Source organism: Protomyctophum parallelum (assembly GCF_964188405.1).
Source record: "Protomyctophum parallelum genome assembly, chromosome: 15".
Taxonomy (NCBI): Eukaryota; Metazoa; Chordata; class Actinopteri; order Myctophiformes; family Myctophidae; genus Protomyctophum; species Protomyctophum parallelum.
This window is the reverse complement of record NC_139710.1, coordinates 25,870,986-25,897,194: the sequence shown is the minus strand read 5'-3', so window position 1 is coordinate 25,897,194 and position 26,209 is coordinate 25,870,986. Positions and strand designations below refer to the sequence as shown.

Genomic DNA, 26,209 nt, shown 5'->3' with positions numbered 1-26,209 from the left:
GTGATAGGAGAGTTTCGCCCCAACCAAACGCAGCGTCCCAAGTCTTTTGTTTGTGGGTTGGTTTGTTGGTTATTTTGTTTGTTTGTTTTCTCTCGACGTCGACGGCGGAGTGCAAGCGCTGTCGCCGGGGAAAAATAAACAAAGCCGAGCCTTGCAGCTTGGAGGAAGTTTTTTGTTTTCCCAAGTTCCTCCCGAGTTCTTCGGGTTAAAGGTTCAGGGGGTTTCCTTCAGCGCGAAGGACAGGTGTCAGGTCTGCGCTCCTCTGCACGGATGGCATTATCTGGGTTAGGATCGATCTAGAGAGAGAGAGAGAGAGAGAGAGAGAGAGAGAGAAGAGAAGAGAAGCATTAGTCACCGGAAGACGTTGCTTTTTTTATTTGATCGAAAACGACGACTTTGAGATCATCAGTCCAAAACGATTGCTGCTCACCTCAGAGTACAGAGGAGGGGGCTGGAAGCGGAACTCATGGATGTAGGCAAAGAGAGGACCGTCTAGCTCCTCGCGGGCTGATGGAACCTCGAGGCTGCTCTGCCTCTGTTCCTCTGTTGCGATCTCTGCATAGCTCGGTGGGGCTGAGGAGAAAGGACAGACGGCGATTAGCATTCCAGAGAACACTGAACTCCAATCAAACGGCCCCATAATTACTGAAAGCCAAAGCGTCTACTGCTTAAACAGGTTGTACAAAAGGTCATGGGTGGAGTGTGTGTGTGGTATGTTCTGAGCTTTACCTTCAGGCCTCTCAGGCAGAGCCATGCCCAGCCAGCTCATGGTCATACTGCACTGGCTGCTGACACTGGAGGTGCGGAGCCGAAAGGGTGGAGTGGTATGGTGCCGATGACCAGGGGAAGGTTCAAGGGACAGGTTCATGGCCCCTGGGATGTCAACGTACACCTGCACAGAGAGAGAGAGAGAGAGAGGTTATGGTCTGTTAAACACCTTGGGTTGGGATAACAAAAGACATGGTGCCTAAATGTTGCTGTGGTCAAACTGAAACAAGAGTATACTATAGAGTGACACCAAAAACCCCACGAAACGAACAACCACCAGTGGTTTGTGAACCTGATGCACAAAAGTCGCCAGAGCAATGTGGGTCGGCAGCAGGTCTGTACATATGTGGGTCAGTTCTCATGCAGTGCTGGCCTAGCCCCCGGTTGTCTGGGATGGTCAGTTCACAGGGTTAAGGGGTCATAAGTGCCTCCCGGGCAGGTGTTGCCTCAGATATCCTGGGCTATAATCCTCTTAACGGTGCATGCAGAGAACACCTGGTACAGTCCCAGGCTTTGGTTCAAGGTTGGCTGAGTCAGACCTCCGCAGGAGACACCAATCTTTCTAGGAAATATTGATCCTACACTGGTAAGGATTACCAACCTCGCTGCCGTTTGATTCAATTGATATACAGGCTGAGGTATTCGTTCTAATGACGTTTCTTTTCGATCCTGCGTTTAAGTTAGCCATCGACAGACCAAGGCACACACCGGCAAGAGGCTGCAAAGCGAAATAGAAATGCCAGAAATCTACCAGAGATCTACCATCTCAAAATGCACCGCATTGATATTATTTAGTGTAGAGCCCTTGTGAATCCAATGAAGCCTCTGGGAATCTGGTCAACATATAGGGTTTTTAAATTTGGTCATATCACTCACCATGAGGGAATACTCCACTCGGATGATGCTGCAGTCCAGGATGGAGGGGGAGACGGGAGGGATCTTTAGCATCTTGCCGCTCCAGGTCTCCGTCTTGCCTGAGGACAGGGACTCTCCGCGCAGGTTGGCCACCAGCTGCTTCACCTCCTTCATCTTCCCTTTGGCATAGAACGTCTGGGTCTGGTAGATGGCGGCTTTTGGCACCACCATGCGGGAGGAGCAGTTCTCGATCTCGGCGAAGATCTGAATCGACTCTCCTGCAAGGGGATAAAAGAAAAGAGAGTGTTAATTTTGTGTACAGTCAATTCTACTGGGGGTCTGAAACTTTTCTGCCAACACTAAAGCTTCATCAGTTTGTAATCTATAAGTAAGAGCTTAATCAGTGATCACACAGTGTGCGATAATTCTTGCAAAATTGATTGCCAACTGCTGTAATTTCACTGCAAATAGATTGAGATGTTTCTCAGCTTACCGGGGGTGTATCCCTTCCTTTCGATTTTGGCACTTAGGGAGATGGGACCTGAGGTGCAGAACCAGCAGCAAAGTGTCTTGTCTTTTGTGCCTGCCTGCGGTGACTGCAGAGAAAAACACACAACAAAGGCGAAATGAAAGACAAGTTAGTGAAGTGTGTGGAGATTCTTTCATAATGTTTTTTTTTTCCGCAACTCACAAAATAAATCAATTCTTTAAAACGCAAAAAGCTTGGCTGGATAAAAAAGGTGCACAACAGTCAGTCTGTTGAAACCTTGGTCTCCTGACACTGCTGCAAACTATATTGTTGCCTGAGGGCATATCATTCAAAACCAGGAAGAACTAGCTATCTTCTTCATTTTAAATACTCAGTGGATAAACCTATAATTTTGTGCTCATGGCAAAACTAATTGGTTTCCACGCACATTTACTACATTAACATATCATCAAACTGGAATTTCACACATCCATCAACATCAGTCCAAACTAGCCCTTTCATCTCAACATATACTTGCATTTGCCCATGGCAATTGTTTTTATAAGACGTGCAACCCAGTTGCTGACATGCAACTATACAATTACATAGCCAGCCTGCTGCAAGCGAATGCATATAATTGTGAACAAGCATGCAGTGAAGAAGTACATTGGCCAACTCTTTCCAAATTCAATCCAAATCCAACCCATATTGTTTGGAAACTGTGGCCTTGGATGAAATCACACTTTTGTGCATAGAATAATACACTCTTGCTTCTCAGAAACCTGAGCCAACAGGAAGAACCCACTCAATAACATGGACTCCACAAGGCTGTCTTAGAAAGATTAGTTTTTAGAAAAACAAAGAGAGAGAGAGAGAGAGAGAGAGAAGGGAGAGAAACTCACTAGAAGCAATGGAGTGTTGATGTCGATGTGTTCGAAGACTGTGAATTCCTTCTTGGTCTTCATGGGCAGGAGCCATGGCCTGTGGAGTTCTGCCTTTACCCAGTAACGCACACTGCCATGTTTCCCTTCAAAAGAGGTAGCCAGAGGTCTGTGTGACAGGAGGAATAAAATAAATGGTCACGTTTAACCCATTCTGACCTGAGATCAGATTCTAAAAATGTCTATTACATCCTGACAGTTTCATTATTAACCCATTCTGACCTGAGATCAGATTCTAAAATTGTCTTCGATTTTTCAAAAATAGCAGACCTACAAGCTCGTAGCGCGCGCTATGAGCTTGTAGATCTGCTATTTTTAAATAGCTAAAGCATAACGTAATGCTAACACCAAAAGGGGTTCCAGTTTGCAGTTTCAAGTTGGCAGTAGTGAATACAGATCATCACCATAAAAAAAAGTGCCCTTCTAGCTCACAAGATCTACACAGCTTGCCCCGTAGACATTGATGACAATATACAAGACAATTTTTTGTTATCCACGTTATCACTGTATATTAGGAGATGATGAACGCAGCAGAAATTAGAAAAGACACTCACGTCTGTGGAAGCTCGAGGCTGAATGCATACTCATGTCTCCCTGAATGGATAGTGGTGAGACCCTCCTCGGAGTTGTCATCGTCTGAAAGAAAAGAGGGACAATGTTCCAGACACGCGTGTACCATACCTGGGTAATATTCTTTATGAAGGCATCTGAAAAGTCATCACAACACAGGGCAGGGGAGACAAGAGAGTATAATAGATCGACTTTAGTACTACTATCACATGTGTTAGTTCGAAACAAAGACATTTACTTAAACATGCATCAGCATTATAACATCACACAATGCAAGAGACCTATAAATGTATGAATGAATGAACCATTTTAAAGTGCTTTGAGCACTTGAAAAAGCGCTATAAAATGTCATAATTCAATTATAATAATAATATAATAATAATTCATTATAAAAAAAACATAGTAGTCAGAGACCCATGTCTAATGCTATGAATTCTGTACAGTAATATGAATAATAATTATATTTATTGATACTACTATATGATTGTGTTTAGTCAGTCGGGGCAGTACAATCAATCAATCAATCAATCTTTATTTGTCACATTTGTTAAAAAAGTAGTATCTTTAAAATGCAGTGAAATGTACGTAGGTCAGCCCCACATAAGTGAGCAGTAAAACAGGACAAGAGGACTAAAGCTAAAAATGTATACAGTGTATATGTTAGCATTTTCTCCTCCAAAAATATCGCTTATTATTCTCAGTTTATGGGGGTCGCTTGCGCATTTAATATTCGGATAATCAACAATTTACGCAAATCATCTATCATCCGAGTGCAACAACGACTGCATAATACAAGATCAGGATCGCACGGACAGCCGACAGGGCTGCTGTACTTTCTGCCAGCTCAGCACAGTCGCTCCTCCCTCCCCTTCCTCTCCTTAGCAGAGAGCTCTCTTGTGGTAAACAACTCTCGAGCTGTCAGTCAAACCGGCAGACTCCAGCAGGAGGAGACCGGCCTAAACCGGTGCGAGCAGCTTCCCCGAGCCGGTCTGCTCCCTCTATGCTCATTACGCATTCATTACGCATTACGCATTCACTGGCTGGCTCTCTCTCTGCACAGAGGGAGGGACGGCCCCCTGACGCGTGTAATGCAGCATGCAACGCAAGAACAATCCAGCCCATTCATTCACACACGTGAGACCGTTCCTAATGTTCTATCACGAAATATAAACCCCACATTATTTAGATTGTTTTTTTAGATACTTGTACATACCCGGCCTTTTATCACATCATACATTTTAAAGCGCATCGTGATTCGTGACGCACCGGATGCATCAATTGAACGCTGGCATGTAGGCTAAAGAGGCAAAATATGATATCCCTAAAGTCGTTACAGACACCGCCACAGCAAGCACGTTAACATAAATTCTATACCAAAGCAACCTACCACCGGTATTCATTATTAAATACATCAGTAGGCCTACTATTTCAGTCCCTGTCCATTTCTAAAAGAATGTGCGCATTTTACGCAGAGCTGCACGCACGCATCTAACAACCTACTCCACCACCAAGCCTGTTGAGCTGCATTACAGCTTTTTAGGGGGTCCATTTCCTAAATGTATTTATATGGCATCTTAGGCGGTTGTCGCTTGCCACAAATAACAGATCTAGAACCGTTGCCTTGGGCAAAAGCGACAACACCGCCGTACTACGGACTAGAAATCAGGCTTTAATAAAACAGCACCATCTCTATAGATGCGAAGTTGCAGCCTTCTGTCACTTTTCTGCAAAAAGGATGATGTCACCAGCGACACACGAGCACCTCAGCCAATCGGAGGAGAGCAGGGAGCAGGTCCCTCCGCCCCCCCTCCCGTCCGGAGTCTGAACAGGATTGAACCGCTTTGAACAATGGGTGGAAACTTAAGAAAAGGGGCTACATTGTAACAAACAACCCAGCATATGCAGCAAATGTTGCACGCAAATCCTCTAATAAATCTAATAAACCAACGCGCACTGAAACGCAGAGATTATACTGTAATTACAGCATGTTTTATTTGAAAAACAGAAGTGGTGATGTGTAAAAAGCAGCTCTTATAGCTGTCATTCATTCGAGGAGCTGTGTGACACAAACAACTTGGGGATGGATCATCTTTTACATTAATAAAGCCACTGTCAAATACGACCACATGCTCAGGTACAGACTACTAATAAAAAACTTGAATGCTGTTGAAATCCTCACATTTTTTCATTGTTTCTGCCCTGTCATTTCATTTGTGTGCACTGTTCAGTCACTCAAGACAAAAGCATCACCCAAAAAGAACCTGACCCCAACGATCCATCCATCCACCCCAAAGAAGAGCACCTTCAAAAGCAGCAACCAAACAAACAAACAAACAAAAGTAAAATGACCAGTTTCTTCTTACCTCGCTCGTGTCCAATCAGGATGTCCTTGTGGTTCAGGTATTCCACTTCTTCGGTGTAGTTCTGCGTGTAGGCGGTGTTGGACCCCGCGTTGCGCGACTCGGTCCAGCGAACCTTCGCAAATCCCTTGGCGTGGATCTTCAGCGACTTGACGCGGATCTCGCCGGTGACCTCCACCACCACCCTCCCTGAGACCGAGTCCCCGCTGGAGAACACGGGCACGTTGCTGTCGTTCAGACAGTCGTAGCTGACGGTGAAGCTCTTCACCTTTCCTAGCACCATGGTTGCAAAACAGAAAATGACAGGCAAAAGCCTAGGACAGGAGACTGTAAGAAGAAATAAAAAATAGAGTCTTTGTAATAAAAAATAATCTCATTTAAGAAATAAAAAAAGAATACAGATTGCCAGTGTTGTTCAGACACTGATCTGTATCCCTTTCCTTTCTTTTCTTTTTTGCCCCTGCAAAAATAAAGCAGTTCCAGGGCATCAACGAACGATCAGTGCGTTTCTCTTCTTGTGCAGTTCATTGGAGACGACTGGAAGGCTGAATAACAGCACAGGGATGCTGTTATCGTCCGCCCTGCCTGTGTCTCTCTCGCGTCAGTCTCCGGTCAAAGACGGTGCGCTCCCTGCGCGAGGCTCACTTTAAGAGCGACGGTTTTTTGGTGAAAAACAACCCACGGAGCATGCGCGAACACTTTTTTATCTGTATAATAAGCCAGCCCCCTCCTTCCGTCTTGTGTGGAACGAAGGGAGGAGGCAGTCGAGGCACCACCAGTATTGTACTGTGCAGCAGATGAAATGACACACAGTTGGGTTCAACAGCTGAGCGAGAGAGACGCGGTGGTTGTTGCATGGTGGTGGGTGCAAATTCTGAAAATAATTTCAATGCACGCCTTCGTTCATGTGCGACTGGGATCGCTTGTGTTAATATGTAACATAGATTCACCGAAGGGTTTAAAATAAAAAGATACATCCACACGATTAGCAGCAAAACAACACACAAAGGCTATAGATCGGTGGCGGTGGGTCTCAAAAAGTGTGGTCCAGGGACACCCTTATGGTTCCTTGAGGGGATTCCAAATGGACCCTTTAATGTATCAATTTGTTTCCATTTGTACACTCTCAGAGGTCTTGAAATTGTAAGGTTTGAGAACCACTGATATATAGATATGCTGCCCACTGGACATTCAGCCATGCCTATGGGAAGGAGCAATTTGATCTAGGCCTATATAAAAACATTGCTGGATTAAAAAATAATATGCAAACAACGTGCCCAATGCAAAGCTCTGAGAAAATGCAAGCAAATAGACCAACGCGATAGACCAACTGTACCACCTAGTGTCTTACATGTTTATTAAAATACTGTATATAGGTCATAGAATAACACGTAGACCTCAAACAGGTCCATTGCCAAGCAAAGCTTCAACACGAACAGTAGCCTATAGCTATATAATAATAATAGTATTATTATATAGATATAGGTCACAGACGAGCATAGGGCCAATATAGTCAAGCAGTAGGTAGGGATTATCTGCATTCCATAGATAACATGTTACTCTGAATGATGCAGAGCAGAGGACATCAGACATTATCATACTATAGGCCTATTTGTGAATATTAGCTGAGGTGTTATCCTCTCATATATATATATATATACCTTTATTGAAAGGATAAGCCCCTTGAGATGTCACATCTCATTTTAGAGGGGGTCCTCAACACAGATACCTTGTACAATACAGTTCACAAAACAATACAACAGTACAACCATACACACAGACAGGACAAAACAAAACAGAACAAAAGCTCTTCCAAAGATAGATAAACCCCAGCATCCAAGGTTTGAGCTCTACAGCTTCAAATGGTCCACACAACACACTGGCACATGAAACTGACTGTTACGCCACAGGCAGCATAACTCAGAAGCTCAAAGCGCCACCTGCCGGCTAACAAAGGCTTAAAACAAAAGTCCTCAACACCTGTTGAATAGTAAGTACTATAGGCTATTCATCAGCATTGGTGGAAGAAGTGCTCACATTTGTAAAAGTAAGAATACCACAATGTAGAAATACTCCATATAAAGTCTAGTATTCAAAATTGACTTGGGTAAACAAGAACAAAAGTATTTGCATTCAAATATAGGCTTCATATCCTCATAGTCTTCACTAATTCTCATTATAAAATGGTGCAATTTTTTTGTGTCTCATAGGAGGGATGTGGTGTGGACACTTCAGAAATATGCCTACCAGTGATATCATCACTAGGCATAGTTTTATTTTTTCTTCTTCTTTTTTCTTCAAACAAGATTTTGAAATGTTTAGAAAAATGTATTAACATGAGAACAATGGCTTCCATGATAACTTTCAAGAAAACCTGCCGTTTCTATTAGCTTGGATTCTCCATCGATGGTGTTACTGGTAGTTGGGTTTCTGAACTGCCCACAGAGTGAGCAGATACAAAATAGTAGCATACATGTATTATAATAAGCTATAGGCTATAGTGAGGAGCTATTACCTATATGAAGATAAGTTGAACATGTGGGTGAAGTAGTCCTTCAAGTACTGCAAGTAAAAGTACTCATTCTGCAGAATGTCCCATTTCACAAGTTCCTAAATGTATAAAAATGCTTTGAAAATACATGTTTTATACGAGTGACACACCACTGTTCATCAGCATCTGCAAGTCCATATATGCCGATTAATGGACTGATTATATTGATGAACAGTATAACAAAAATGAGGCAGCCTTGATGATCTGCCATTGGGTGACATACTTTGATGAATATATATACCCAGCTTTATGGGTCTGCAGTGTGTACCACGAATGTGTGAGGTTTTGTGAGGTTTTTTGCGCTAGCCCCTCCTATGCCCAGCTTTGTCTGTTTGTGTGAACACAAACATGATGAATTGATTGGCTGATCACCCCATAGCGATGATTTTATTGGCTGAGCAAAGTATAGATATTGAGGATAAAATGTGAGGTCATAGAAGTGCAGACGCCCAAAAGTGATTGGCCTGAATGACATTTGTGGTGATTTGATTGGCTGAGGACGCAATGTGCCCCTCACTTCACACAAAGTGTTCTTTGTGAGGGGGTCCTGTGCCCAGCTTTTGGTGTGTGCGTAAACACAAACTTTAAAACATTAAATGCCATTGACAATGAATGGACAATTTTGTTTTTTTTGTGTAAACACAAACATTGCGTCACACAAATGTGAGGACGCAAATTCTGATTGGCCGGAATGAGATGATGTATGATGATGATGATAAGAGCGCCACTCACTTCACACGGGTGTGATTATTTAATTGCAAACTGCTAACAAAGCATTCATTCTATCAACCAGTAATTCATATAGCCATATAGCCTATATGAATTACTGCCTAATATATAAACTATTAATTACTGCTTAATTATTAAGTAATAATAATAATATAAAACACATAAAAGTCACTTTGTAAGTCATTTACATGGATACTCTAATCTGGGTGTCCTGACAATAATTCAGTAGGATTTGTAGGAGGGCTCTGAACTGTCACCATGTCTCCTTAATCACCAACCAGAGGGTTCAGTAAGTAGCCCCCTTCAGAATGAGAATCAACTTTGTCGCGTCGAAAATTGATAGTATAAAGTATGAAAGATGGGTGAAATTCGTTTTTGTGCATAGTTCCCTAACCCTTCCTGCTGAAGGAGTGCTCCTCACAGCCACTAAGCTGCAATACTGCTCCCCCACCAGTGACCAGGGAGGACAAGATATTATATTAATATTTAATAAGGTTAAAGAGTATAACTTTGTCCTTTAATCACCTGTTGACAATCGTGCAGGTTCATTCACAGGTTTAGGCTTCCCTCTAGCGTTCCCTCTTAGTAATTACATCATCGTGTGTGTGTGTGTGTGTGTGTGTGTGTGTGTGTGTGTGTGTGTGTGTGTGTGTGTGTGTGTGTGTGTGTGTGTGTGTGTGCGTGTGCGTGTGCGTGTGCGTGTGCGTGTGCGTGTGCGTGTGCGTGTGCGTGTGCGTGTGTGTGTCTGTCCATTGTACCAAGACATCAGAGACACATACTTCCCACAGATTACAACCACACACGGAGATTTTGAAAACATGACCAATGACAAAAAAACTCCCATATCTGCTGGGCGAAGTACAACAATGTGCAAACACAGCAGCAAGATTTGTGGGCTGCTGTGATAGGAGAAGGATATCAAATGGAACACAACCACCCTAAAGACTAATCATTGTGTATATTCCTGCACTATACCTGCATCGAGTGATCTTGGTACATAGAAGTTGATCTATTGAAGATCCTGACCTTCAATATACATCATTTTTGTTTTGATTGTATTGCTGTATTGTTGTATTGTTGTATTGTTCGTTCTGCTTTGGCAATGTAAACGTATGTTTTCTCATGCCAATAAAGCCCTTTGAATTGAATTGAATTGAATTGAATTGTGTGTGTGTCACTGGCTGTAAAGTCTCAATTTAAAGGCCTGGGTCTTACTGGGTCGGGTACAGAACTGCTGAGGATTAGTTGATTAATTACATTACATTACACCAGTGGTTCTCAACCTTTTCGACCCCGGCCCAAATTAATCATATTTGAACTGGGGAGCCCACCCCCCGACCCCGACCACTTATTTGCAATTGTAGGAGTTGAGGCATTGCATTTCGTTTGACTCGGCGACGGTATAATAATTATTCCTACACTAGGCCTACTTTCTTAATATTTGACAATTTGGCCAATGTTTGCCAAATTTTATAATATTGTTTGTTTATTAGGCCTACTTTTGATGCAGTTAAAAAAAAACATTTGGAGGTATTAAAAAGGTCTTAAAGTCCTTACATTGTCACTTTAGGTGCAGATACCCTGGTCTACACACTTTTCTACTGCATGTTGGTTTGTAGCCCTACTTTGTTTAGCCTACTCGTGAGGAAAGAAATGTTGCACATTAAGCATAGATCGATCCTTTCATGAGAAGTGAGTGAGAAGAGAAAAGAGAACCACTATAGTAATCTCATAGAATTTTCGAATAATAAGCTGAGCATCGTAGCATACTGTGTACTGTACTGTGTACTGTGTACTGCATACGGTATTACGGTGTGATGCAGAGGTATTACTATTGTGAATAAAAGGCTGGTCAAGGTCGGCAGTGGGAGAGGGTAGAGAAGAAACAAGGAGTTTTGTAACTGACTGTAGCAATCATTTGTGATCTCACTGCCATCGGACCAACCGCTAGAAGACGTTTCATCACAGCCTATATAACCACGTCACATCGACACGCTCTTCAAGGGGACGGTTGTGACCTGGTTGTGACCGAAAAATTAATTCGTTTTCAATCAAAGTCCTTAATGTACAGCAACGTCGTCACAGCAAGGTGACACGACGCGATCCATGTCACATTTGAGTTATCAATCAAACGTATATTTCGTAGTCACGATGCACCATGGGTAATATGAAAACACCAAGCGTCAGCTGCAGACAGTTGGTTCGGAAAGGGTAAATAAATCAAATCCCATCAGTTGATATTCAGGTCTGTTTGTTTAAATGGCACGAAGACGACGAAGTTGTTAATCATATACGTTTGAATAATAATAGGCCTACCCTATTGCCGTTGCGTTATAATAAGTAACGGTAAAGTAAACTAACGTATCGTACCTCGTACGACGGCGTCGCGCCACCGAACATAGCAGATCTACAAGCCCACAACGTGTCACATCGGTGACTCGTTGTGGGCTTGTCGATCTGCTGCCGTGTGCGGCGCACGAATCATTTTTAAGCCAAGAGAGGGCAGTAGTGTGTGGATATTGGCATCAGGCTGCTATTTAGAATGGGGCAGAAGCAGTGTTGCCATGTTTGCTTATTATAAGCGATTATGTGTGTGTGTGTGTGTGTGTGTGTGTGTGTGTGTGTGTGTGTGTGTGTGTGTGTGTGTGTGTGTGTGTGTGTGTGTGTGTGTGTGTGTGTGTGTGTGTGTGTGTGTGTGTGTGTGTGTGTGTGTGTGTGTGTGTGTGTGTGTGTCACTGTGTGTGTGTGTGTGTGTGTGTGTGTGTGTGTGTGTGTGTGTGTGTGTGTGTGTGTGTGTGTGTGTGTGTGTGTGTGTGTGTGTGTGTGTTTTTTAGTTTTTTTTATCGTGGAGGAGCTTGTTACTAAATTGTAGTTGCTTAGTTTGGGCTTCCTTCCTTATCTTGTTTAAACTAGTGGTCAAACATTTTGATGTTAAAGGCTGTCACAGCTGTCACTTCTTTGGGGCTTCTTTTCATAGACCTGGCGTTTATTTTCTATTTTTATTGATTGAATACTTTATTAGTCAGAATGTAAACAGCATGTCGTGGTAGACAAAAAGACAAAAAAAGCCTGAATTGTTGTTTCCATTGTGTTCAATTCATCAACAAAAAAAACCACCAAAATACAACATCATCAACACTTATAAAACACTATATGGTTGCTTATTCCTCTCGCAGAATCTGGCAACACTGGCGCAGTGTGTTTCACTAGTCTCCAGTCAGTGCTGTGAAAAAAAAGTGTGTTTACATTCTGAAGTTTAGATCAGAGAAGGCGTGATGGCAGTAAAAGTAACATGAACTGTAAAGGTTGGAAGGTAGACTAGTGATGTATCTAGTGTTTACTTTGATTGTACTGACACAAAGTAATTATGGCGAGGTCATTTGTCAAAATACCACCACCACCAGACCCAACATTGTTTTGGTGATGTCTGATGCATTTGTAAGTATCTCTCCCCTGTACATTAAAATTGTTATTTTGCTAATATGGGGGCTGGAGGGAAAAGGTGCTTTTCTGTTTCCTTCATGCAACATGTAGGCTACATTTGTACAAATGTAATAACATGATTATACCATATAATACTACGGTATATATGTATTGTATAATAATAATTATATTTTTCCTAAATGAAGGATGGGCGACTAAGCTTTGATCCTAGCAGTAGAGTTGTGCAGTTGCCATACATCCAGTACCTCAGAGAACTCGGCACCACCTTTACCAATGCTTACACCAACTCACCAATCTGCTGCCCCTCCAGAGCAGGTACAGTATGATGTAGGACAATGCTTAGTGTAGTTCTGCATGCTGCCATCTATCAGAGAATAATAATGACTTCATTCACAATACCTTGTTCTGTCATATAGATGAAGTCTGTGATTATTAATGTTACGTATAGGGCTGTCACGATTTCACATTTAGGTTGACGCTTAATTGCCACACAAATAATTGCGATTAACGATTTAATTGTGTTTTTTCATTGAACATTGGACATTGGAAGGTTACAATTTGTATTTCTGTTAGCCTTTTAGGATCCATAATCACAAAGAAATCACTGACACGCAATATCTTTTTATATTTTCTTCTTTCCAAAAAATGTACAAAATAGCATAAATAGTTGATCTACAAGCTTACAACACGTCTGGACGCTGTGTGGACGATTATGCAAGAAATAATTTAGACGATTATGTGATAATTATGACAGGCCTAATGTTATGTGCATGAATCAAATTATCCTTTATTTGTCAAAACACTGTAGCAGTGTATACGGCGTCCTGTGCCGTGCTTTTCTATTCCCCATCTGCTACAGAATAATAGCAACACATTTGTATTATTTGTTTCTTCTTAGCCATGTGGAGCGGCCTGTTTGTTCACCTGACTCAGTCGTGGAACAATTACAAATGCCTGGAAGCAAACGCCAGCACTTGGATGGATGTGTTGGAGGAGAACGGTTATCGTACCCAGAGCATGGGCAAGCTGGACTACACCTCAGGGAGCCACTCTGTGAGGTATAGGACCTGATTGGCCAGGCGTGTTCACATCACAACAATATATATATATAAACGGATAGCTTCTCATGCACATCCAGGTGGAGGAGGTGCTGGTAGGCAAGGTCTGAATGCAGGCCAAAGAGAACTTCCAGGGCGCCCGCTAAATGTCTAAATTGTAAATTGTATGACCGTCCTCCTAGTAATCGAGTCGAGGCCTGGACGCGAGACGTCCGATTCCTGTTGCGTCAAGAGGGCAGGCCTGTGACGCAGCTCGTGGGCAACGGGTCCACAGTGAGGGTCATGGCCAAAGACTGGGAGACCACAGACAGAGCCACGCGGTGGATCCGCCGCACGGCCGCGGCGTCTCAGCGCCAGCCCTTCGCCCTCTACTTGGGCCTCAACCTGCCTCACACATACAGAACCGACTCCCTGGGTCCCACTGCGGGCGGATCCACGTTTCGCACTTCACCATATTGGCTTAAAAAGGTATGTTCCGGGGGTGTCGATGGCCTAGTGGTTAAGGCCCGTATACCACACGCAGGGCTGTATTTTGCGTGTCTTAAGTACCATGTCTTATTACTTAACTTGAGACCTGGAGGCGTGGTCAATGCCATTTGGCTATTCTGAGTGGTCAAACAGCATTTTTTGCAAAATATTCTCCCCAGAATAGCGAGGCTAGAGTTCATGCGATTCTTAGTAGCATTGTTAATATTATGATGACATTAACATGTTGATCCTGATCCTTAACATTTACCTGTACAGGTGTCCTCTGATCTCATCTCTGTTCCCAAATGGCTGCCCGTGTCAGCCATGCACCCTGTCGACTACTACACCTCTTTTACCAAGAACTGTACTGGAGACTTCACCGAGGAGGACATCAGACGTATCCGGGCGTTCTACTATGCCATGTGTGCCGAAACAGACGCCATGCTAGGTGAGTGGTGACACACTGGTGAGTCGTTTGTTAGTTGTTAAAGAAACGGACACTTAAGGAGTGGCCTTTTTGACTCTCTTTAAGTGAGACTCTCTTTTTGACTCGCACTGATTCACACTGAGGAAAGCAGTCGGCCGTATAGCGTGGCGTCCCGTAACTGATCTGCTGCTGGGTCATTTCAAATATACTGTTTCTGGCAGAACCGCTGCCGCAACGATTCACGTGAACTGTGAATGACTTATTGCCAGTGGTTCTCAGCCTGTGTGCCCAGATGACAGTGAAGTGACAATTTGATTTAAGATCTTGTCAGGGTGGGGGTGGGGGGGGGGCGGGGACGGGGGAGTCCCCAGTTCAAATACCGGTATGATAATTTTAGGGGAGTCATGGCCTGAAAAGATTGAAAACCACAGAGCTATTCAACTGATTATCTAGTTATCCTGTCTACACAGTACACACACACACACACATGCACACGCACGTGCACACACACACACACACACACACACACACACACACACACACACACACACACACACACACACACACACACACACACACCTGTTCATTCAGTCAAATGTCTACCTGCAGCTCACATGCACTACTTCAAGGTCAAGGTAAACTTTATTGTCCACAAGGGAAATTTGTCTTGGGCTTTCACCCCAGCTACAGCCACACATAAAACATCAATGAGCATAAAAAATACATTACAGAGGAAGACACAACATTACACAATTGCACACATGATGTGGATAATCAAGCCTCACGCACTTAACTGTGTCTCTGTCCTTGTGTCTTCTCGTTTCTTTCCCCAGGTCAGGTCATTTCAGCTCTCCGAGACGCCGGGATTCTGAACAACTCCGTTGTGATCTTCACGGCCGACCACGGAGACCTGGCCATGGAGCACCGGCAGTACTACAAGATGTCCATGTTTGAGGGTAGTTCCCATGTGCCCCTTCTCATCACGGGCCCTGGGCTGGTGTCCGGCCTGCCGGCGGACCAACCCGTGTCCCTGGTTGATCTCTATCCCACTATACTGGGTAGGAAAGCACAAGAACACTGAGGCACACCAGTGGACAAGTAATGAAGCGTCCTTCATAGACTTATCTGCAAGATCATAATGTGTCGCAAAAATATATAACTACATAAATAGGCCTACATCGATCTAAATGTAAAATATTCACCTTTAAACCCATTCTGGGCGGGAACCCCTTTTGGTGTTTTAAGCATTATGTTATACTTTAGCTATTGAAAAATAGCAGATCTACAAGCTCGTGGCGCGGCAAGTTTGTAGGTCTGCTATTTTAGAAGAATCGTGAACAACATATTTTCAGATGGGGGTCGGTGGCCAATTACATAACATTTTTGGGGTCCTTGACATGAAATATTGAGCACCACTGATACAGAAACATACTGTTGGTATTTCAGAAAACTGTCAGAATTTAGAAGACATTTTTTTAATTTTGACGTCCGGCCTAAATGGGTTAATGACATCCCCTAGAAAGCCAGGTTGAAAGTGGTTAAAATATTTTTCTTTTAGGGTATAGAATTTGCCTCTTTGAGTATGCAAGAATTTATTTTGATTTATTACCGTTATGAAAATATGAATATTAAAATATTACAATCGTTTATTAATAATATTGTCACCGCAGAAACGTCTCCATATTCTAACCTTTTCTTTTCTTCGTAAATGAATGCCCTTCTTGATCATACTACAGAGTCACACACAGGCATCAAAAGTAGCAGATCCGCTAGCTGGAAACGTGGCGCGAGGCGACGCCGCTTGAGCTTGTAGATCTGCTGCTTTTGATGCTTTTGAATTTGAATCTTCAAATATAAGTTTGAGGTTTCCATGCGACAGAGACGACATATTGTAATAATAATGTGTGGTTGTCACAAACTCCTAAGGCACACCTGGACTTGTGTCACAGTGTGTAAGCCCAGGAATAAGAGAAGCTGTATGTGTTTCTGGTTCTGTTACAACAATGACCCCATTGTCTTTTTTCCTTGTAGAGGTCGCGGGCATCTCAGCTCCAGCTGACCTCAGCGGTCACTCCCTCCTTCCCCTGCTGTCCGCATCCAGGACCTCTCGCCAGGATCCCCATCGTCCAGAATGGGTTCTGAGTGAATACCACGGCTGCAACGTCAACGCCTCCACGTACATGCTGAGAACAGCTCGGTGGAAGTACATCGCATATGGCGACGGCCGGAGCATCCCTCCACAGCTCTTTGGTATGTTCCTGCGGTAGGCGTCGGATCGTTCATTGTTATCTTTTTACAGAATAAAATAAAAATAAATAAAGCCAGCTCAGTACAGTAAACTTACGGAAGTACCTCCATAAAAGTCTTTCACATTTTGTTTTATACTTACTTTTAACTTTTAAAATAATGGCTAATAATGTGGCTTGCTTCGTTGGAGTCACACATCATGAAGACATCATACAGGACTGATGACATCATACAGGACTGATGTCACAGGCTGGTTCTGTTACAGTTCGTTATAAATATTATTTATATATACTGCAATGTTATCTTGAATGTTTTACAAGTACCTTTTTTTGCTCCGGTGCCGAGGTAAAATAGGATACAGTAATAGGATACAGTACAGCAGCAAGCTAAGATGGCCACATTAAGACCGTTCACGTGCGATGACCTGTTTAAATTTAACAACGTCAACTTGGACCCCCTGACGGAGACGTATGGCATCCCGTTCTACCTCCAGTACCTGGCTCACTGGCCCGAGTACTTCATAGTGGCAGAGGCCCCGGGCGGCGAACTGATGGGCTACATCATCGGCAAGGCGGAGGGCTCGGTGGCCAGGGAGGAGTGGCACGGCCACGTCACCGCCCTCTCCGTGGCCCCCGAGTTCCGGAGGCTGGGCGTGGCGGCCAAGCTCATGGACATGTTGGAGGAGACCTCGGAAAAGAAAGGCGCGTTCTTTGTGGACCTGTTTGTGCGAGTGTCCAACCGGGTGGCGGTGGACATGTACACACGGCTAGGCTACGGCGTCTACAGGACGGTTACAGGGTACTACAAGGAATCTAATGGAGAGCCCGACGAGGACGCCTACGACATGAGGAAGGCCTTGTCCAGAGACACAAGGAAGAAGTCGGTCATTCCGCTGCTTCACCCTGTCAGAGCAGAAGACCTATAATGAATCTCGCACTGTGAAGTGAGAACCCTTGATGACAGTGTTTCCACACCTAAGCGCAAAACGGCCGACAGCCGCGGACAGAAGAAGCTGTGCGCAGCTTCTTTTTCCGGGTTTTTAGACAGCTGGTGGATGGAAATTAAGCTCCACCTCTGCGGACGACCGATGCGGAGGAGAGCGTTTCCGGGAATCTGGCCGTCGCGCAAGTCGTCCGCGGAAGTGGAGCTTATTTTCCATCCACCAGCTGTCTAAAAACCCGGAAAGAGAAGCTACGCACAGCTGAGAACGTGCGCAGCTCTTTAGTAAGTCTGGCAGCACCTTGAGTTGATCTGCTGCACCCACTATCCAACTGCATAGCGTCATAGTAATCTATTTTGCCATTGACTTGAATGGGAATTGTGGAGGGATAATATATATACACACACATTGGAGCGGTTCGTTAGCACTGCTCAAAAATGTACTGTGGCTCTCTGATGCTTCTCAATGCAAGAAATACATGTGCTCAATTATGTCATTACCAACAGGAATAGTTCTTAATTCTTGTTGGGAAAAAAAAGGATTACTTCTCCCTTTTTTTGTTTGTTAAAAGGACTGAGGAATGCATAGAATAACGACGGCACAGACCTGTGACTTATGCAGGGTTGGACTAATCAAGCTGACTAAACACAATTTCTTTCATAATCAATTCAATTTCAATTCCATTTATTTGTGAAGTTTTTCAGTGTCTATGAGGTGACAGTAGCCTACTTCATTAGACACCCTGGAGTCGTTTTTATGTGCAATGGTGTATTAACTTTGTATTTCGGGTTTCTTCCTGGAGGCTGAACCCTTGTCAAACGGGCCAATTAAATAAATAGTAATATATCTAGTAATATAGTGACATCACACTATCAGCCCCTCCCCTAACCCCTCCCCCTTTATCATACAACTACAGCGGTGGGTGCGGCTTCAGTTCAGGTGAATCACCACCCACCAGGCAAACCAGGCATGGGCGTGTCCACATAAAAGCATGATTTTAACAAATACTGTACACATTTTTGGAAAAGGTCCTTCCTCCTTACATTATAGGAAACAAATTGTGGCACTCCATCTTTAAGCACATTAGTTATTTGTATTAAAAAGGCGGAGTAAAGTGACCACCCATAGGCTGTAATAGGATGCAGCCTGTTTCATCGTGGACAAGGTGTTCAAACTGCACTGCTGCGCCTCTTCTTGTAGTGTTTGTCCACCTGTTGTTAACACTTCAAATGCTGTGACCTACTGCCACTGCAGTCATGAGGATAGGTCACAGAATCTGATAGGTAAACAAAAGTGGGTGTAGCCATTCAATTTAACCTGCCTCTTTAAGTCACTCATTAATGCTTCCTCTCTCATTTGTAGACCTAACGTTGGACAAGGGAGAACTTCACAACGTCCTGCCCAAGTTCCCTGACGTCTGGGCTCATCTTGATGGGCAACTGCGTGGCGTTGTAGACTATCCAGACGTTTCCAAAGCCGTTCACCTCTACAACAGACAGCAGTTTACTTCCTGGCGCCAGAGTCTGGGAACCAACTACAGCCGGGTCGTCGCCAACCTCAGGTGGCACGTGGACTGGCAGAAAGATCCGTCAGCCAATGAGAGAGCTATTGAGGAGTGGCTGATGGATCCATTGTAATACTGTGTACTGTATAGGCCTACTGTAGCAGTGTTTACACACACAGGGTGGCGGACCCATGTTTTTCGCACTGGGCCGGGGCACAGCCGCGGACAGAAGAAGCTGACGCCCAACGTTATTCCGGCTTTTTAGACAGCTGGTGGATGGAAAAGAAGCTCCACCTCCGCGGCTGACTGACGCGACAGACAGATTCCCGGAAGCGCTCTCCTCCGCGTCAGTCAGCCACGGGGGTGGAGCTTCTTTTCCATCCACCAGCTGTCTAAAAAGCCGGAATGACGTTGGGCGTCGGCTTCTTCTGTCCGCGGCTGTGCGCTAAGGTGTAGCTGCACTGATACTGTCACTATGTCAAAAAACATAATGCACAATAAATAAATAAACAAGAGATATTGTAAGATTTAACCATATGCACCTATGCATATAACCTGTTACCAGCTTGTTTGGACAATGGACATCGTACGACATTTTCCTTTGTTCCTCCTGTCGCTAACAAGCGAGCAAACCGCCGAGCCAACGAGAGAGCGCTTGTTATATTTTATTAATGTATTTGTACTGATGGGACAATATCATGGTTGTGGTTTGCCTCAGAACATGTTTATAATATCTTACGTCTTCAGTGTTTTGAGAGTTGAGACACACCGTTCACTGGAAGTAGAGACTGGAGATTGATTCTCTCTGAGACTTAAATTCTCCAGTGATAGTTATCGTGTTTGTGACTCTGGGAGACCCACTCTTTGGTGCTTGTTCCTATTTCTGTGTCAGACTGGTTCTGAATATTTTTTTATGTATTGTTCTTTATTAAAAAAAATATTGAAAAAAAGTATTGTTATATTTTTTGTAGTGCGGCCCAATGATTGAATATTTTAATTGCGATTAATCACATGATGTATCTAGTTAATTGTGCGATTAATCGCAAATACGTCTGTTCACATCTGTTCACAATGTACCTTATTTAATATGTTCTAGTATTTTATACCCCTATTAACATATGTGGAAAAGTGGAAAACATGCTGGGTTTATGCAAATTGTGATTAATTGCATGATTTATCTAGTTTAAGTTATCGCACAATTAATTGCAAATCAGTTTTTTTTATCTGTTCACAATGTACCTTATGAGGGAGTGGAACATATGTTGTATTAATATTCTATTATTATTGCATTGTTATTAACTGCCTTTTCAAAACTTCGGAGCTTCACAGAAGGTGGCAGGCCTGGCAGCAATGCACGGATGACAAAAAGTAAAGAAGAAGAAATTGACACGAGTGACCTTTATTTTGAAATTCGAGGCTTTCACTTCCGTGTCACTCAGCTCAGCAGAGCAGTCAGCAGAGTGAAACAAAGTTGCCAACGCACAGTGAATGGGCTGCGGTTGAAACAAGGTAGATATCAATAAAACTAGTAAATCAATGCATTGATTTGTTTTTTTATTGGTTTCAAATCATCTGCTTCTTTGAACGAAAGCAAACGTGTAGCACTGCACTAGTCTAGTGACTTAAAAAAAGGAAGAAAGTTGACGTATTGGTTCGTACTAGTTTGTTTTTACCACCAGCTATATAACTGTCAAATGTGTTAATCAGTTGTTTCGCTACGAACTAGGGTCACATTATAGACACCTTATCTTTCTGGGAAGAGCTCATTTTGTGCTACATAACGTACCCAAAGTGAACTAATCTGAAGGATCTAATTTTCAGCTAGCAATGTTCTTTGTAATTTTCATTAGTATTATCGTTATTACCTTGTTGTTATATTGTTGTTGCTATCACAGTTTGTGGGACATTCCACACACATGTATGTACTATGTATGTATGTATGTATGTATGTATGTATGTATGTATGTGAGTGGGAGAGAAGACTCATTCATGCATCTTGAATCCTAACAACACAATTTGGTGTAATTGTGTCCCGTTGGTTTCACACAGATCACCACAGTATGTCCACTAAAGAAGTGAAAGCAGCACTGAAGAGTGCCAGGGAGGCCATTAAGAACAAAGAATTCAAAGAGGCTCTTAAACATTGCAAAGTAAGAAACGTGAAACACACACACTCACCCACCCACCCTGCAAACATACTCCTCTTCTAGGGCAAGGCAAGGGTTCCCAAATTGTCTAGGCTGCGACCCATCCCAAATAAATAATCATATTTGAACTGCGGACTCCCCCACTCTGACAAACATTTGGAATTGTAGCAGTTGAGGCATTACATTTTGTTTGACACAGATATTGTGAAAATAGCAGCTCTACACGCCTGTTGAGTGAGACCTAGGGAACAGTGGATTTTATCGTTGCGTTTTCTTTCTACTTCATTGGTTCTTCTGGTACCACTATCCGACTAAGGTTGCTGACAGATTTGATATCAACCTCACTTCTTTAGGCCGTGTTGAAAGTTGAGAAGAACAACTATAATGCCTGGGTCTTCATCGGCTTGGCGGCGTGTGAGCTGGATCAGCCGGAGCAGGCTCAGACTGCCTACAGGAAGGCTATCGAACTGGAGCCTGAGCAGCTACTGGCATGGCAGGTATTAAGGCATGTTTAACTAAAACCAGGTTCTACAAATGTCAGTTTTCTGTTTCTATGTCAGTGGTTCTCAAACAATTTCATGTTCAAGGACCCACAAAATGATATGTATTCGGCTGCTGACCGGCCTGACCCACATCTGAAAATGCTTTGTACCGGCCGGGACCACCCAGAAGCAATGATTTGAGTTAAAAATGTTCTCTTTACAAGAAAGCAGATCTATATCTGCTGTTTTTTCAACAGCTAAAATGATGGTTAAAGTGGTTAAAAGCTAAGGTGACACGGATGCGTTCAAGGTCTTAATGGGTTGACCACTTGTACCACATAGGCGATGAAAATAGGCGATCTACAAGTTCTGCAACACGTTGTGAACTTTGTATATTTGCCATTTTCGGAAAAAGAGAATTTGGTGAAACGACATGAAAGAGTAAAAGGAACAGACCAAGTACGTATAGAGGCTGTTAAGTATATATTATATGGGCTTTGCCATCCTGTCCTACACAAAATCTACAAGCTCAACCTCTGCTTCCCCCTGTTTATTATACATGAAGATTTATTATGATTCTCATCTTTATTTCACTACATCTCACATTCAGCTCAGAGCCCATGGAAATTCACTGCCAGCGACATTCTACTTACTCGAGAGGTAATCTGGGTTGCGTTCAAAGCTACATTTCTGTTTACAGGGCTTGGCTAATCTTTATGAGAAGACTGACCAGTGGGATTTCAAAGTGGAGCTACCCGACGTCTACCAGAAGCTCATTGAGCTGTATGCCAGGTATGCTACCTCTTTGATATCAAAGTCATTTAGAACATACACTGGCCGCTATGGTTATTTATGATATACCATAACAGTGGTTGTCAACCTTTTCAGGACGTTATCCCCAAAATAGTCCTATCATTTGAACTGGGGACCACCACACCCTGACAAGCACTTGGGATATAGGAGTTGAGACGTTCAATTTCGTTTGACTTGGTTCCTCAGATGAATATTGAGAAAAGAGCAGATCTGCTAGCTCAATGCCCCACAACCAGCTATTTTCAGCTATTATATAATATAGTTTCTTGATTACATTTGATGATGTTGTCTCCACCAGGCCGAAGGCATGGGGAGAGAGTATGCTTTGCACTCCGTCTGTGTGTGTGTGTGTGTGTGTGTGTGTGTGTGTGTGTGTGTGTGTGTGTGTGTGTGTGGTCTGCTACCAGCTAATCTCCGGCACCGTTAACCTGGTCGATGCCAAATTTTGCACACACACTCCCTGGATGCCAACGATGAACTCTGCCCCAAATTTTCCAGAACGGCCTGTTATAGCGCCACCAGGAGTCTGACTTTTGTAAAACACAACAATGATTTGAGGAACAAAATGCCTCAAATCACCCAATTGCCATCCAAGGCGTAAGAAGAAATGGCACCCTTCTCACATTGGCCTATTATAGCGCCACCAGGAGGCCACAACCTGCCCTGGTGGAGACCTGTGCCTCGAGGGGCAATAGGGAGACCACCTCCAATCACTGCAGAATCAGATGTGCTATTATATTGTGCAAGTGGTCAAGGAATGATTTGTTCTTCATTCACAGCTCGGACAAAAACAAATGTTATGACGTGATAAAGAAGTTGTCAGACATCTATCAGTCGGACAAAGAATATTTAAAGGTATGTTGTGTGTGTGTGTGTGTGTGTGTGTGTGTGTGTGTGTGTGTGTGTGTGTGTGTGTGTGTGTGTGTGTGTGTGTGTGTGTGTGTGTGTGTGTGTGTGTGTGTGTGTGTGTGTGTGTGTGTGACTGTGTGTGTGTTAGGGATGCAACTAACGATTATTTTCATAATCGATTCATCTGCCGATTATTTAAACGATGAATCGATTCATCGGATTATGACACTTATTTAGCTATCACCTTAAATATATATTTTAGACAAATATTTTAGACAAAAAATATAATTAATTCAAAAATCTATTTAATTAGCTGCTGATTAGGCTGCTATTCAAATAAAGGACAAACAAAATTAAAAAATAATTAAAGCAACTCATGGTGTCTTAATATAGGCTTATTCTGACTCACATACATTTGATTAAAGAATAGCTACACATGTGTCAGTCTAAAAGGAACAGTACTCTTCTGAACTCAAATAGGTAATTTAAAAATAAATATTCAAGCCATATGTTTTGTTCTTGATACTAATGGTTATGTGTCATATTTTGCTTTGCAGTCACTACTGTGCATGTACAACTATCATCAGATTGTAAGGCAAGAGAGATGGATCACTCCTCTTTAGTTTAGTTACACTTAACACTGGAAAAACTATGGTTAAGTGGGAAATCATCTATGATAAATTGCAAAAAAACTCTAGTGATTAGTTGCCAATTCGATTAATCGATTACTAAATTGTAAGTGTGAGAGAGAGACGTGTGAAGGAAGAGATGTTGAGGGCATGTTAGTGACCTTTGTCTAACATATTTCAAAAACCAAAAACTATAGCTATAGTGCGGATTATAGTTTCAACATGCAGTGCTTCAAAACAAGCTTTCATGTGTAATTGTTTTTGCAGTTGGCCAACGTCTGTCTGCGGCTCATTGAGCTGAAAGTAGAGGATGCTGTAGAGAAGAAAGAGTTACTGGAGCTGTGGAAGCAGATGATCCGTTTGCTCTCAGATGCAGAGGAACGGGACGAACAAGCTCAGCAACATGTAAGTTCCCGTTTATTTTATTTGTTTTTCTTTTTTTACTTGATGCCTTTTTGTTGGATGTATCCTCTGTATCTGTTGCTTTTTTTGTGGGTTTTTAACCTTGATGTTTTGTGTAATGTTTTCATTTCGTTTTTTCTCATGCTGTACAGCACTTTGGTCGGCCTTTGGTCTTTTTAAATGTGGTTTATAAATAAAATTGACCTAACTTGACTTCCCTCAGTGTGCAATACAACAAGTATTACTATTGCCTTCTTGACAGAAAATTCCGTATCGATGCAAATAATATAAGATCGCCTACAGTATATAGCTGCATGGGGAGCCTTTGAAACGTTTTGAAAAGGTTTGAATGACAAAAACATATTTTTGACTAATATTTGACTATATTGTCATGCCCAAAATAGGGATGCCAGGTTGAAAGTGGTTAAAAGTTTTAACAATGTCATCACTGTGCTTCACAGGGCTGTTACACGAGTTAGGAATATTACAGGATAATATACTAGAGAGGGTATGCAGTGATGTGACACCATCATCATACCCAGAAGTTAATCGCCTACTGAGTGACAAAAAACTACTTTCTGGCCTTGACAGCCCATACATCCAAAAACAGAAAAGTCCTATACTGTATGCTTGCGTTAAATGACATCAAATTCACTTTGCCACTCACTTTATGCATACGCATACCCTGTACTCTGTATGACAATTTATACTGCTACCCATTGAGAACATACAGGCTGACTGGATGAAATTAAAAGTTATGATTTTGTGAAACTGGGGACACCAGTGGGAAACACTGAACGAGTAATACTTTTCTGCTCATTGCTGTGGTTGTTCCTACAATGACAGCTGATCACGGCTTTTGAAAGAGCCATGGTTCTCACCGACTCTGTGCCAGGAGATGAACACAGGAGGCTCTCGGCCGACTTTGTCAAATGCCTGTCCAAGGTAAGCATACTCCGCTGACATTTTTGCTTTAGCATCATCGTGATTGATGCAATACTCCATGCCTATTCTCACAGATGCGTTGCAAGAGGTCAGAGCTGGGGAAATATACCAATAATATACCGATTTCGTGATATGAGAGTAGGAATATCACAGTATTATGTTGGGCCATTTCACATTATTATGCATTTACTTACTTACTTACTTACTTATTTGACAAATTAAAGACACAAATTCACATGATTATCATTACAATATCGATATCAAGGTGTTTGATCAAACATCTTGATATTTTATCCATTTGTCCATATTGCCCAGCCTGGTGGACTGGAGTGTTTTTTCCCCAGCAACAGCAGCTGATGAATCTTCCATCTCTCTGTAGCTACCACACCAAGCGGCCAAACTGAAAGAGGCCTGTGATGCCACTCTGTCCCTCTATCCCACTCAGAGTTATCCTCTGGAGGTTCTCTGCTCTCACTATCTCAAAACAGGTAAACGGGGTGTGTGTGTGTGTGTGTGTGTCTCTCTCTCTCTCTCTGTCGTCCTCACGAGCCCTCCATTGTGGCCAGGTCGTTCGTACTTTGCGCTCCTGCGTCGTTCTTGAGCACATCCAC

The 26,209-nt window shown here is 42.9% G+C and overlaps 4 protein-coding genes across 5 annotated transcripts in view; 3 read left to right on the top strand and 1 right to left on the bottom strand.

The window, feature by feature from the left end:
• Positions 1-6: 6 nt before the first annotated feature.
• On the bottom strand, positions 7-6,603 carry arrdc3a (arrestin domain containing 3a). Its single transcript, XM_083783602.1, is given in 10 exon segments — positions 7-296; positions 431-573; positions 730-807; positions 810-855; positions 857-892; positions 1,645-1,901; positions 2,117-2,219; positions 2,995-3,142; positions 3,588-3,669; positions 5,967-6,603. Coding segments are annotated over 10 exon segments (1,242 nt in total). The 5' UTR covers positions 6,247-6,603; the 3' UTR covers positions 7-227.
• Positions 6,604-12,477: 5,874 nt separating this feature from the next.
• arsk (arylsulfatase family, member K) lies at positions 12,478-20,271 on the top strand. Its single transcript, XM_083783806.1, has 8 exons — positions 12,478-12,681; positions 12,873-13,002; positions 13,586-13,745; positions 13,928-14,213; positions 14,490-14,661; positions 15,474-15,698; positions 16,672-16,890; positions 19,190-20,271. The coding sequence occupies exons 1-8, from the start codon at positions 12,568-12,570 to the stop codon at positions 19,462-19,464; spliced, it is 1,581 nt and encodes a 526-aa protein (XP_083639932.1). The 5' UTR covers positions 12,478-12,567; the 3' UTR covers positions 19,465-20,271.
• On the top strand, positions 17,279-17,812 carry LOC310872665 (N-alpha-acetyltransferase 20-like; the record flags this gene model as incomplete). Its single annotated transcript, XM_083784710.1, has 1 exon — positions 17,279-17,812. One exon carries the CDS (start codon positions 17,279-17,281, stop codon positions 17,810-17,812), a length of 534 nt encoding a protein of 177 aa, XP_083640836.1.
• Positions 20,272-20,780: 509 nt separating the features above from the next.
• The window catches only part of skic3 (SKI3 subunit of superkiller complex), a 38,733-nt gene continuing 33,304 nt past the window's right edge, over positions 20,781-26,209 (top strand). For both annotated transcript variants that reach the window (XM_083783697.1, XM_083783696.1), the window contains exons 1-8: positions 20,781-20,840; positions 21,381-21,481; positions 21,832-21,975; positions 22,661-22,752; positions 23,553-23,628; positions 24,519-24,656; positions 25,500-25,598; positions 25,978-26,086. In XM_083783697.1, coding sequence (XP_083639823.1) covers positions 21,392-21,481; positions 21,832-21,975; positions 22,661-22,752; positions 23,553-23,628; positions 24,519-24,656; positions 25,500-25,598; positions 25,978-26,086 — 748 coding nt within the window. In that variant the 5' untranslated portion in view covers positions 20,781-20,840; positions 21,381-21,391. The remainder of the gene's footprint in view (positions 20,841-21,380; positions 21,482-21,831; positions 21,976-22,660; positions 22,753-23,552; positions 23,629-24,518; positions 24,657-25,499; positions 25,599-25,977; positions 26,087-26,209) is intronic.